This window comes from Lutjanus erythropterus, chromosome 12, assembly GCF_056507025.1.
Source record: "Lutjanus erythropterus isolate fLutEry1 chromosome 12, fLutEry1.hap2, whole genome shotgun sequence".
NCBI classification, from domain to species: Eukaryota; Metazoa; Chordata; class Actinopteri; order Lutjaniformes; family Lutjanidae; genus Lutjanus; species Lutjanus erythropterus.
In genome coordinates this window covers 15,697,372-15,710,604 of record NC_139328.1, presented here as the reverse complement: position 1 = coordinate 15,710,604, position 13,233 = coordinate 15,697,372, and the positions used below count along the sequence as shown (strand labels likewise).

The window sequence follows — 13,233 nt, the reverse complement described above, 5'->3', positions numbered from 1 at the left end:
TAAATAACTTTGTGTTAAGAGAACAAATGGGATTGACCTTATAGGGATAGCTTGTATTGTTATTATTATTATTATTATTAGAAATGTAATTGTATGAGGTACTTATCGATACACAGTGATAACTCCCTTTTTTATGTGCTGTCAATGAACTGTATTTTTTCATGTTATTATTAGCTGTGCTATTTAAACTGATAGTGATTTTTTTTTATTTCAGGTGGCAAAAATACCTTTTGTTGACTATCCTGTCCGCAGCAGTACATTGCTTAGCTTTTGTGCTGGTGCCTCTTACCTTCTCCAAACTGAGGGCGTACTGACCGACAATTGCTGTAAAAAAAAATACACTGACTAATGATAAGTACCTCATACAACCCAAATCAAATAATCTGAACTGTCCCTTTAAAACACATGGCGATACGGACTATATACAAATGATACAAAATATACAAATTTTATACAAACAAGCCATTGTAATGGAGACTTTTTAATGTGTCCTCAGAGAAACTTGAGTCTTCTTCTTGAAGTCTGCAATGTTCAGTCCAGTTCTGAACTATTATGTGTTGTTAAAGCAGTTCACAAGCTAAGCTTCCCCTCTGTTCCAGCTATTTATTTCAGACACTATGTTGCAATTGCCCTCTGTTGTTTTTTTCTTCTCAGAGACAGAATGTGTGAACAGAAAGGGCAATTTAATGTGTTGTGTGTTTGAACTCCCTGAGGCTGCTGGATGAGCGGCTTCAAATTAAACCTCTCTTCCAAACGGACACAGATATTGGCCTATATATTACATACTTGTAGAATTGGGCAAGTGATTTGAAGCCATTTATGTAATATATATGTTTCTGTTAGTACCATGCATGGACTTATCATGTATGCACAGTGCAAGCAGATTAAATTCTTTTGGCTTTATGAAATCCTTGTGGCTTTCCAGTAATCAGTGTCACTACTAAGCTGTTGGTTCAAGAGACGAGAGAAGCTTGATGAAGTGAGCACCAATTGCCAACTCTTACATCTGCCCGGGCTGCTCACACAATAATGAGAACAGCAACGATCTGCGATGGCAAACTCTCAAAAATACTTTTGTTTTCTGCAAAAGGGTGAAGAGGGGAGATGACATGTTACCTTTCAAAAGGATTACAGAGAATTCAAAACAGTCTGTGTTGTGTTGCAAGCTTAAGTTTTGATGCAGATGCTCATTTGTGTGTCTGTCAGATGGTACAACTGAGAATGTTTGAAAGGAGTTTGGCGTTTTGGGAAATACGTTTATTAGCTTTCTGCCAAGAGTTAGATGAGAAGATTTGTATAGTACTCTCCTATGTGTTAATTATGGCGCTATAGCCAGCAGCCAGTTATTTTAGCTTAGCATAAAGACCAGAAACATGAGGAAACAGTTAGCTTGCTGGCTTGCAAATGATTGTTTTTACACTTTGGTCTTATTATGGATTAAACAAATGAGAAGCGACATGTTATTACATGAGCTTCACAGGTGTCAGTGGGTGAATTTTGTGACTTCAGGACCAAGCCAGGCTAGCTGTTTTCCCTTGTTTTCACGAGCCTTTTCATGCTAAGCTAAGCTAACAGGATTCTGGCACTCACACACTCACAGTCACTAGAGCAGCATAGAATGTAAAGTCCTAAAACCTAGAAATGAGTAAGCATATTAGCATTTTTGGTTTCCTCGTTTCAGTCTTTTTTGTTTTGTTTTGTTTTTTTGTTTTTTTGATGGCTCTTTGGTTATTTGCCTAAAATAAGGTTTGTGATCAACACAAGCTTAAGAGTTTTTCATATTTTTTTTACAACATAAAATATGTCAGTCCTTAAAATTTGCAATGTTTTGTTTACCAAAGAGCTTATTTTCTGCAGTAATCCAAAAGGGAAGGGAACCGTAGCAATGCTAATACCTGTGTTAGCCTACAAAAATATGTCATTCCTGCAGCGCTCTATTGATCTTCTCATCTAGCTCTCAGCAAGGAATCAAATTCACAAATTTACCAAAATGTTTAACTTTTTTAAAAAAATGTTTGTTTTTACTTATTTATTTAGTATTTATTTGTTTATTTATATTTATTTCTTTATTTTTTGATAATTTTTATCAGGGTTAAAATCCACTGGAACTGCAGTGGAGATAGGATCTTAAAAGGTAAAAGGTAAAGATGTTGTATAGAACATAAAATATTTCATCACTCCTTACTCTGAAATGTATATTTCATATTCATATTTTGTACTTTTTTGTTACATCACAGAATATATGTTTTGTTGTTGTTGTTAATGTGATGCTCGACTGGACTGACACTAGTCATTATCTCAAAGTGATTTTGATGTAAATATTTCAATATACAGTCAGTATCTCAACGCGTGCAGCTTTTTTTCCTGCACACCCTTCCATGACCTCATCATGTTATGTAAACACAAAAAGAACATTACCTAATAGAAAACAGACCATTTCTTCAAACTCACCAAAGAGACAAACCATGTTTACCAGCATCCAGAGTTTTTATTGTCTACATATTTCTATTGTTGCCACTGCACTTTGTAGACCAAATCTTGTTGATTTTATTTTCTACACCATTTATTGTACATGACAAAATGTATTCAACGCAGTGTGATGTCAGATTTGTTAACTTATTACAGTACATGGATACATTTGACGTACTGATTTTATGGAAAACTATTTGTTGAACCACCCATGTTGCCTTACAAACAAACAAAATGCATTTTTTGTGCAAAGGAAGCTAATGTCTCTGTAAATGATGTACCATTGTGTTACTGATATACATTTGTACATGCACATGTGAAGGAAAAAAAAAATATTTGAAATAAAATTATACTCTATATATTTTTGCTCTGTGGCTTTTCATGTTAAAGGTCTCATATTTTCAAGGACTCTAGTAAACAACAGTGATCCGTGTTGACAGATTATATGATGCATTATGTCTATTCAGTTACACTGGGCAATCCAGTATTAGATACAGATTGCACTAATGGGATCTGTTTAGTTGATTCATTTGCTGTTTACTTTTCTATCTCCAAGCAGTACATGAAATAAACGCAGCAGTCTTACAATGACTCAATGAAATAATTATTCATATAATAGAGTAGGCTGCTGCAGCCTCACTGGCACTGTGGCATGTAATTGTCTTACTTGTAAATATAGTTCTCAGTGATGGTAGTGGAGATGCCCTGAGAGAGTGCAGGCTCAGGGTTATGTAATATGAATGTAGATACAGTTCTAATACATTTCAGGCCAGGCTGGAGTGAAGTGGAGCAGAAACTGCTGTCTGTGCCCAAAACCCCGAGGACTTGATGAGTTGTACATCCCCAAACAATTAGCTGAGACTCTGATGCAACCTAATAAAGGCTTGTTGTGACAATTAATGCTTTTGATGGTTGACAACAGCATGAAAGGCGGACAGTGGATGCGACGTTCCGCAGTGTACCATTGCCAGAGGCGAGCAGCACATCTGCACTTCATTGTGGATTGTTTGCCCCGAGCTCCTCAGTGTCTATATTAAACTCAAATGGATATAAATGACTGACATGATCGCCTGAAGCTGCCGCTACTGTACAGTCCTAACACTGCTGCGTCATTTATAATGATATGATGAGGTGTTTCCCACAGTACTGGTTGATTAGGTTTCCAAACAATTGAAAGGATAGTTCAGTTTTGTTTTTTAAAGTGGGGTTGTATGAGGTACTTATCCATAGTCAGTGTATCACCTGCAGAAGACGGCGGTTGGCAAAACATAATTTAGTGCACATAAAAAAGATTCACTTAAAAATTACTTTAATCAGTTTAAGTTTAAAAGTAGAATCAGCTGAATTTGTCTCATTTCCAGGATGTGAAATACAGATGTTTTGGGTCGGTAACTGCAGATGCAGCCATAACCACACACTTCTTGAGGGTCATTAATGATGATTGAAAGGGATTATGTTTATATGAGTCTAATTTATCGTTTTTTTTTTTAGGGAAATGTTTTATATTATACTTGTAATGCTACACCTAGGAAAAATGACTTTATATGACTTTTCATTTAAGTGGCAAGCCCACATTAAAAATCTGAACTATCCCTCAAAGGAATTATTGCTGTTAAAAAGGATGATCTCCTCAGACATCCTTTAAAAGAGCACCGTGTGGATTTTAAATGTAAAGGTTAGTTTATTTGTTATTGGGAGTTCCACTCAGCCTGTGAAAACAGCTGTATGATATCTTCTGTGAGGAGCTTTGTCAAGTCTGACAAAAAAAATCTGATGAATGTATGTATGAAATAACAAACTGTCTTGTACTTGGCTTGCAGACTAATTGAAAACAGCCAGTGTTCAGGGCCCCAGCCCGTATGCTAGAAATACTGAGGTTTTGAGTCCCCTCAGTGGCCTCAGTTCCCAATCCCAGGCCAGAAAATTCCAACCAGACACCAAAAAATGTTTTAATTTTTTGAAATATTGACATATTATTTGTTCATCTGCTCCAGTTTTATTTTTGGGAGGTTTTATTCATCAACTTCAAGCTCTAAATGTTGTTTACACACACCAATGAATGCGATGTGATCATTTATTTATTTATTTTGTTAGCTTAAGAGCAATGCAATTTGAGTATTGTAGTGTAATCTCTCCTGAAATAGCTAAACCCCCAAATTCCCAGAAAAAAATATTGAGGACATTACCTCTGTGCCTTCTAAAACCCTGCCTGCATTACATGCTGGGGATGTAGAGTTTGAGATTTTACAACACAGCGAGGGTCTCACAAAAAATATTGTTGGTTGCATTATGGGAAATGTAGGATCCAGCATTTTTCACCTAAACCAAGACCTAAAGTCCTTCCTCCAGGAAGCATCTGCTGCCAACAAATGATTCACTAATGGGAAAATAACTCTACTGATGCCTGTCTAATGGACCTACTTGATATCTGTGACAATGAAGCTGAGACTCAGAGGAATGCCAAAAGAACAAGATACCATAGTTACAACCTATGGTAATAAAATGCACGGTGAAGGCTGAATATATCTGCCTAATTAATCAAGTTTAACCACAGAACTTCAAATGAGAACATTTTAAATCAGCATTATATTTCCCCCATAAGGATGAGCCTTTGGGAACTGAGCATGATTAAAGTGCACTTTAACAAGAACAGCATTGCTATTTACCTAGAATCCCATTAAGGGAAATGATTGAATTACGATACTGCTGCTTCACTGAATTGCTCCTCCTGTGCAGAGTCAAAATATCCCAGCAACCATATACTGGTGGGCTCTTGGAGGTCTGGTGGAAAATTGGCTGTGCAAATAAAGGCTAAATATATAGTCTGATGCCCAGGCTGGAAGAGGAGACCTGACTGACAAAGATTATGTGGTGTGATGAATGTCAGCTGGCCAGAGAAGGAGAGGTGCTTGGAAAGCTATTTCTGAACATCAAGGTCACATTATTGTTCAAATTAAAATAGTTTAAGTGGATTTGTTTCTAAATTAGTTCATCCCCTAATACGGTGGTAGGCTTCTCATTAAACGATCATGCTAAGCATCGTTAAAACCCACAGTTTTAATTCTAGAGTATAACCAAACCCATACTAATTTTGGGGATAGGGGAGACTGGGGAATGTTGTAACACTGCTAGCATGACCATCAAATGCTGCATTCATGTTATTATTATTATTATACTCCCATTTTCTTTTTGAGCTCACAGGAGAATTAGCATGTCTATGTGAACAACATTGTGCATGCTATGATCATAAAAATTACTTTTAGAAAGAATTACCTCTGTCACATCTAGCCCCAGTAATGGGGTAGGTTGTAACAACTGAACTTTTTGTATTTGACATTAACTCACTTAAACTATGATTGCGCACTAGATGTCCAAGTGAGATTCATTTGCATTAATTAAATATAGATGTGTCAAAGTCTGACAGATCTTGCTTGAACAACCACTGAGTTACTGAAGCTCAAACAACAAGTGTTATTACCATTCCCGGTCTCCCCTATGTGTAAAATGATGTACAAAGCATCTAGAGCATTTCTATTTTAAGGTATGCTATAGCTTATAAACATGTTCATATACTCTTGCTTCAGTGAAGAATTAAAATAAGCTAATATGATACTGTTAGCTGTTTCAACTCAAAGCTACATGAGGAGAAATAAAACAGGAAAAATTAACTGTCTGTTGCCTCTAGCAAAACACTTTGAGTTACACAAACATGAACATGCTGATATTTGCTGGCGTTCTTAGTAGCTATGAGGATAGCCCATAGCAAAGAAACGGATATTTCATGCAAATCCTTTTTAACAGTGTAGCAGTTAGAAAACCACAGTGAGCTAAGTGGTAAGTTAGCATGAAACACCAAACTACTGTGAACACCACAGACTTTTTACAGCAGTGTAACAGCACAGTATGCATCAATTTAAGGTATCAAATGTTGTTTTAGTTTAACTGAAAAGGTGTGTTTGAAAAAAGACAGACAGGACATTCAAGTTTTGATTCTTCATCTCATTTTACATTAAATGTGGCATTGTATTCCTGTTTTTATGTTTTTTCTCTTTTTTATTTAAAGCACCTGGTGCATAATTTCTTTGTTGTAAAGCACTCAGGGCACCATTTCTTGTATGAAAGGCGCTGCACAAATAAAATTCATTATTATTATTATGATTATTTTTGTTACTATAATTATCAAAGGCCAGAGGAAAGTGAATGCATGGTTTCCATATCTGAGGGAAAAAACTTCTAGCAATTATGTTAATTAGGCTGATTATGCATCTGTTTTAAGTGTTGACAGAAATAAATTCATCAGCAATGTGATTGTAACTGTGCCATTAGTTAGATGACATAAAAAGAAAACGGTTTTACAAGTAAATGACATTCAATTTTGTGGCACCAGCAGGATGAATGGGTTGTGACAGCTGAAGTTGAGAGATTTATTATGCTCTCATTTGTATGTAGAAAACTTTGAATCTATTAAGCAGTGAACAGTCTGAATCAAGCTTTAATTCTTTAATTCTTCAGTCATTGAGCAAAGAACTGACATGTTTCTCCCAGTGTGCATTTTAAGGAAACTATGGTTAGAATGATGAAGGATTATTATTTGAGCAACAGCTCTCCCTGCTGGCCAGTCATGAGAATTACTACTATTAATGACAGGCCTGTGTATGGAGGCACATACTGTTTTATCTTTTAATGCTGAGTGTTGGGTTGATGCAGCAATATTTTATGTTTTGTCTGATGTTTTGAATTTTTTGAAACTCTGGTCCTTGAACTTGAATTTTGATCTGTCTTCTTTATTACAAAAAGATAGGTTGTCATATTTTGAATACAGAAAAGTTAGACTGATTTTATACTGTTTCAAGTCTTCATACTCTGTTCGTAATCTTCAAGTAAAATTATATATAATTAAATTAATTTGACCACAACTTTACCCTGTGCTTATACTACAGATGTGTGAGAAAATGAAACAATTCAAAGGAAAAAGTTTTAATTACCACACACTGTCAGCACTGAGGTTGTTAGCACCAATGTGTAACAAAGGATCATGATTAAAAGGTCTCTCTACTAATGATCTCAGTGGTGACAGTGTGCCAGACTTCAACTTCTTAATGAAGTTTAATGAATTCCCTCTTTAATTACTTGTGGAGCTGATCAGTTATCTAACATGTCAAACTATCTCCCGTGGAGGATACAGACAATAAACCTCAGCTAAGGAGCATTGTTTTGGAAAAAGAAAAAAAAAAAGAACACCATCCAAATGAATTAATTTATTTACCATGATCTACAATATGAACAGGGGTAATGTGCAATGTATGCAGAGCATCAACACATGCAGTCTTAGAAAAACAAGTGAGTGAGTTATAGATCTATCTGCATGGAAATGAGAAATATACAAGATGGGATTTACAGAAACATACAGATCTTCTGTGGTCAAGAATTCAGGGTCTTGTTTTTCTACTGACAAAGAAACTCATTGTGGACTCATATTGATTTAATGATGCAGAATGATGTAGCACCAGAAAATGAGGTATCCTTTTTAAGATGCCATGATGTATTTTACAAAAGCTTCATAATTTATGCATCCATTAGCATCCTCTTGGTTTTGCATAAGCTGCTCCACCTCGTCCTCCCTCAACTTCTCACCTGAAGGAAGAAACCAGGAGAACTGTCAGCTCAGTATTCATCCTTAAATTGACACCTCTCTAAAAATCATTTGCAGTAAGACTGTCCAACTCACCCAGTGTTGCCAGAACGTGCCTGAGCTCAGCTCCCATGACTGTGCCATTCCCCTCCTTGTCGAAAACCCTCAGACCCTCCACAAAGTCCTCAAATGTTCCACGGTCCTTGGCCTTGCAGATGTGTTGGTGTATGGGCAGAAACTGGTCAAAGTCAAGCATCTTGGTCTGCATGTCTGTGGAAAATTATGAAAGTGGTGACTTTACGGAAGGAAAAACAGAATCAGAGCCAAGGAGGAGTATTAAATGACCAATGTGTTGGATTTAGTGGCATCTGTGGGTGAGTGGGGTACTCATGACTACTACACTTTAGGAGTCATCGACTACTCCCAAAAAGTAGCTGACTTTGATGTGAGCAAGCTTTGCTGACCTGAAGATAGTTTGACTGATTGACCGCAGTAAAAACACAACAAGGATAGCTGGACTCTTCCCTTCTATAAATACCTTACAATCTGTTTAGTTAACATAGCTGACCAAAGATGAACAAATACGCTCCAGTGATACACAGTGTTGACTTGTGGTTTTGATAGTTGACTAGTCGGCGAAACCACTAGCTGTGAGCTTGCAGATTGCAAACTTGTAGGAGAAACTGTGTAGTCTGTGAATCTAATGCCAGTGTCTTGTTTGTCCTTTCAGGCTACTTTAGAAACATGGCGGTGCAACATGGCGGCCTCCAAGAGGGCCCGTTCCCTCTGTAGATATATGCATATTAGATAGGTATTCCATGTCTGTCATATTCTGTCTGTAAATCTTACACACTGGACCTTTAGCATTAATCTGACTAAGCCCACTGACAAAAGGGGAACCACTCAATGCACCTTCAGCCTTGGGCTTTCCGAGGACATGCATGATCTCTGCCTGGGTAGGATTCTGGCCCAAAGCTCTGATAAGGTCACCACACTGGGCGTAGGTGATCTTCATCTCGTTGGCTGGTGTCCTGTCAAACAGCTGGAAAGCATCTTTGAAGTCTGTGAAGAAACAAAAGATAATAGAGGTTCTGGATGAAACCTGTCACAGATAGTTCAAGGTATAACCCTTTATGTTGGGTTCTTGGTAGAACTCTCTGATGTGGAAGCCTCAAACCTAACAGTGTTCCACTGATGTGTGCATTTATTTTCCTTAAAAGGCATAGACTTAGATAGACGCGTTAACTTTAAAATAATAGCTTGTATCATCAGCTGTTGCTGAACATATCTCACACACTAATGAAGAGCTTGATCACACAGAGCCTTCATTCCCTCTATAAATAGCTGACAGTCCACACAATACGAAAATGACAACTGTAAAGACAAGCTTACCCTCAATCTGCTCAGGCGTGAATTCCAGCTGAAAAGACACAAAGCAAACATGCTGATGATCATTCAGGAATTAATACAGTTCAAAGGACAAGTGAATGGGTTGACAGCAGAGTAAATGAATTAGAAAAACTAGAGAGCAACCCGTTAAGCCTGACCCATGACTTTGCCTCCACCCTTATCATGCCATTCTAAGAGATCAAGTTACAGTCTGCCTCTGTTCAGATCACAGTGCATTGTTTATCAATGACCTTCGGTCCAACACCCCCTTTTACAGTATGTGTGTTGTCTGCTACTGTCATTTGACTTCATCTGAGTTTATTTTTAGATGCAATATGTGGCAAAGAATCTTGCACCAGCAGGATCTAACATATGATCTCAACAGGTGCAAAGATTAACAATCATTCTGCTGCATATTTGCAAATCGTCCCAGTCTGGTGAAACCATGCAACTCCAAAATGTCAACTTTTCATGAGCTAGGAAAAACAGTAATGTCTTCAGCTTTGTGGCAATGCATGTTTCAGATGATCCAGTGGCTTTGCAAATGGTTTGCTTGGCTTAAGAAATGGGAGATTGTTTCAATTCACAAAGGGGCAATTCCTCCCTCGGTTTTACAGCATAGCATGCAAGCTGAATAGTAACAATTAGAATAAAGGGAGAAAAAAAAGTCAGTCTTGTGAGTTGAATTAAATTAGAACTTGTTGAGTGAAAACAAGACGGTGATGCCCCTTTTGTAGATGTATCAAGATAAATTGTCCTCTAGATGCCCTTCCAGTGCAGAAAACATGATGCTGTGCCATATAGGCTGCCCTACATACTAGACAATTTGCTGGTCTCTATATGCTTCTAAATGGTTAGATAGTTAATAGTTCCTTGAGTGTTTTATGATAGAGTTGTGGTAACAATTTTAATCTAAACCAGGGATTGTAATGGTTTCACCATAAATGCATCACACATTTTGGTGCACTGTAAATGTTTTTTTGTTTTTTTTTGCCCTTGCCCTTCATGTACAACACAGTGCAGTATTTCCATGATCTATACTAGAGAAAGAGACTGTTAAACCAGCTACTGTATCTCTATGACAACTGAGTCTTACCATCTGCATTGCACTCCTGTTTAATGTGTTATTCTAAGTCTAAAATTAAATCATTGTTAGATTATCCACCCATCCTCAAATGTTGACTATTTATACTCCATGTTTACTTTGGACTCCTGTCAGATAGTGCCCCCAGTTTCTGTCTGATGTCTGGATATCTGCAAACCCCAACCCCTCCATGAAGCTTTGTAAAAATATTATCCAAACACTTATCTAAGCATGTTTAAAGATGGATGGCGATGGATATAATTATCTATATTTTTCTTCCTCCGGGTTTTTCCACCCTTTTGCCCTCAGAGGGATTGGTACGGGTGGTCTGCTATTCACAGACATAATGAAAATCATATTTTGTGGCTTTAACCGAGCTCCATTGTAACATGGCGGCTTGCTCGACCAGGAAAACATTTATCCATTGAGAAGGGGCCAAGTCAGCAGAAGATCTTTCCATGATGTCTGGTATCAGCGGGTTTGCCCCTGAACCTCCTCCTAACTCAGTGGTTCTAAAACTTATTCTGGTGTGCCCGCCTTCACAAGCCGAAAAAAGTTTATGCCCCACATCCTGCAGTTTTTTTAATTAATCAGGAACAAAGACAGGGGACGCAACTAATGAAAAAGGATCTGAGTTGAATTTTATTTACATAAATCATCCTCATTCAGCTTAGTTCACTCTATATTTGCCAAACCACAGTGTGAGAACCACCGCCCTGACTGTATGACAAACTTTGTTCAATAAAGCTTAATAAAGAGGTAACATAACCATAAATATTATCAAAATTGCCGGAACAGCCATAACCATTTCCAAAGGATGCTGCTCGGCTTGCACTGCCAAGTTTAGGTCACATGGGGTCTCTGAAGCTCTTTAAACACCAGCTTGGCTCCTAACCATTGACATTTCACTTCATTTTATTTTATTTTAACCTTTATTTAAGCCAAAGATTCCAACTAGGAACAAGAGGCTCTTTTTCAACAGACCTGGCCAAGACAGTCAGCAGAAAAATGGTTACAAATAGAAAGCACTAAAGTTAAAAAGCCAAAATACTATTAACAAGCATAGCATTTACTATTAGTAATAGTAAACAGAAATAGAATACGATGTTGACAATTTTATTGAAAAGATCTCTATATTTTATTTCAATTTCCAGTGCACTGTAAAAATGAAAAAGTTAAGAGAAGTGAAAATTTCACTTACATCGATAGGTTAAGTGAAATTTTGAAAAACTTTGGAAACCCAGAAAATGTATTTCAAAAATTATGAAGCAAAAAGTGAATATTTGAATGTTTTCAATTAAAGCCATTTAATTCCAATTGTCAGCCAAATAATGACAAATAAGGGTCAGAGTTCACTGTGACTGAATTTTGAAATGCATTTTTTTGTTTCATTGTTCAACTATAACATTAAAGGTTTTTTTTTTCAAAACTTAAGATCAAAATTTAAAACGACTTGAAATTTTGAGTTGTCTCATTTTTTTTCCACACTGTTCAAAGCCTAAAGCACTCTAATCTTTCTTAATGTACAGTGAGTTCACAGATTCTCTACATTTTCTTAACATTGCTGTTTTTGATTTATTTTACCGTCACTGATGTTGGGTCAAACTCCGGGGTCTTGGGCCGCTCGGGCTCTGGGGGTTTTGGGGGTGCTGCTGCAGGTTTGGGCTCTTCCTTCTTCTTGGGGGCCATTGCTGGAAGCTCTCAGGAGACAGTGGGGAGGACCGACACAGCAGCAGGATCAGGCACACTGCGAGGTGGAGGGGGCCCATTAAAGGCTGGGTCCCTTTATCCCCTGTTCACAGGTGTCATCAGCCCCCCTCCCATACCCAACCACGAGGCCAACAATAGGGGGAAGACTATAAAAGGATATGCTTTGTGCTTCTATTTAAGACAGAAGTTATTGTGTGTGTGTGTGTGTGTGTGTGTGTGTGTGTGTGTGTGTGTGTGTGTGTGCACTGTACATCATCAGGATATGAATGATGCAAAACTGTATTGGCTGAAATCCAGCCAGGCCTGGAACCTTCTGTTAACCAGAACCAACACAAGTGAGCCCTCGTGTGACCTCCTTTATGTTGGACTGTTGACCTTGTTCAGTGAAGTGTGGTGGTTATTAGTAAGGAGGCGAGGAAGAAAATGATGATTGCTGGACAAGGGGGGGGGGGGGCAATTATTTAAATTATTATTTCGAAAATGCTGTATGATGAACTGTAATGCCCAGTAATTATCCTCCTTGATTATTATTCAGAATTGCGACCAACGAGACGGTATTATTCGCCATGAACACAATGTGCCAGGACAAGCCTTCATGAAGACAATTTGTCTGGTCTGATCAGAGGGATTTGAAGAGCATTAAGATGAAATCCAGCCCAGAATAGGACTCACAGAATGCTGTTTCTGTCTGATTTGGGACTTTCGAGTGTGGTTACATGTGAATGACCCTCTTCTGAAGATGAACGTCAAGAACATAGAAGTCAGGAAAGTAATCTGGGATGACACTAAGTGCCACTTTATGAAGCTGCTGCTCACACTTGAATGGAGGCTGTGTTTGCAGACAGAGTGACAGCCAGGGTGATGTTTTTGGTGTTCTTGTTAAAATATAGATCCTATGTGAATGAAAACGACTCCAGCAAACATTCAATCGATTTACAAATTAATAAAA

General features: G+C 37.7%; 1 protein-coding gene across 1 annotated transcript; it reads right to left on the bottom strand.

Moving 5' to 3' along the window:
• Positions 1–7,712: 7,712 nt before the first annotated feature.
• myl13 (myosin, light chain 13) lies at positions 7,713–12,344 on the bottom strand. Its single transcript, XM_084731414.1, has 5 exons — positions 12,159–12,344; positions 9,494–9,521; positions 9,014–9,163; positions 8,198–8,371; positions 7,713–8,103 (listed from the first exon to the last, which is right to left on the bottom strand). Exons 1-5 carry the CDS (start codon positions 12,261–12,263, stop codon positions 7,997–7,999), a joined length of 564 nt encoding a protein of 187 aa, XP_084587540.1. The 5' UTR covers positions 12,264–12,344; the 3' UTR covers positions 7,713–7,996.
• Positions 12,345–13,233: the final 889 nt, after the last annotated feature.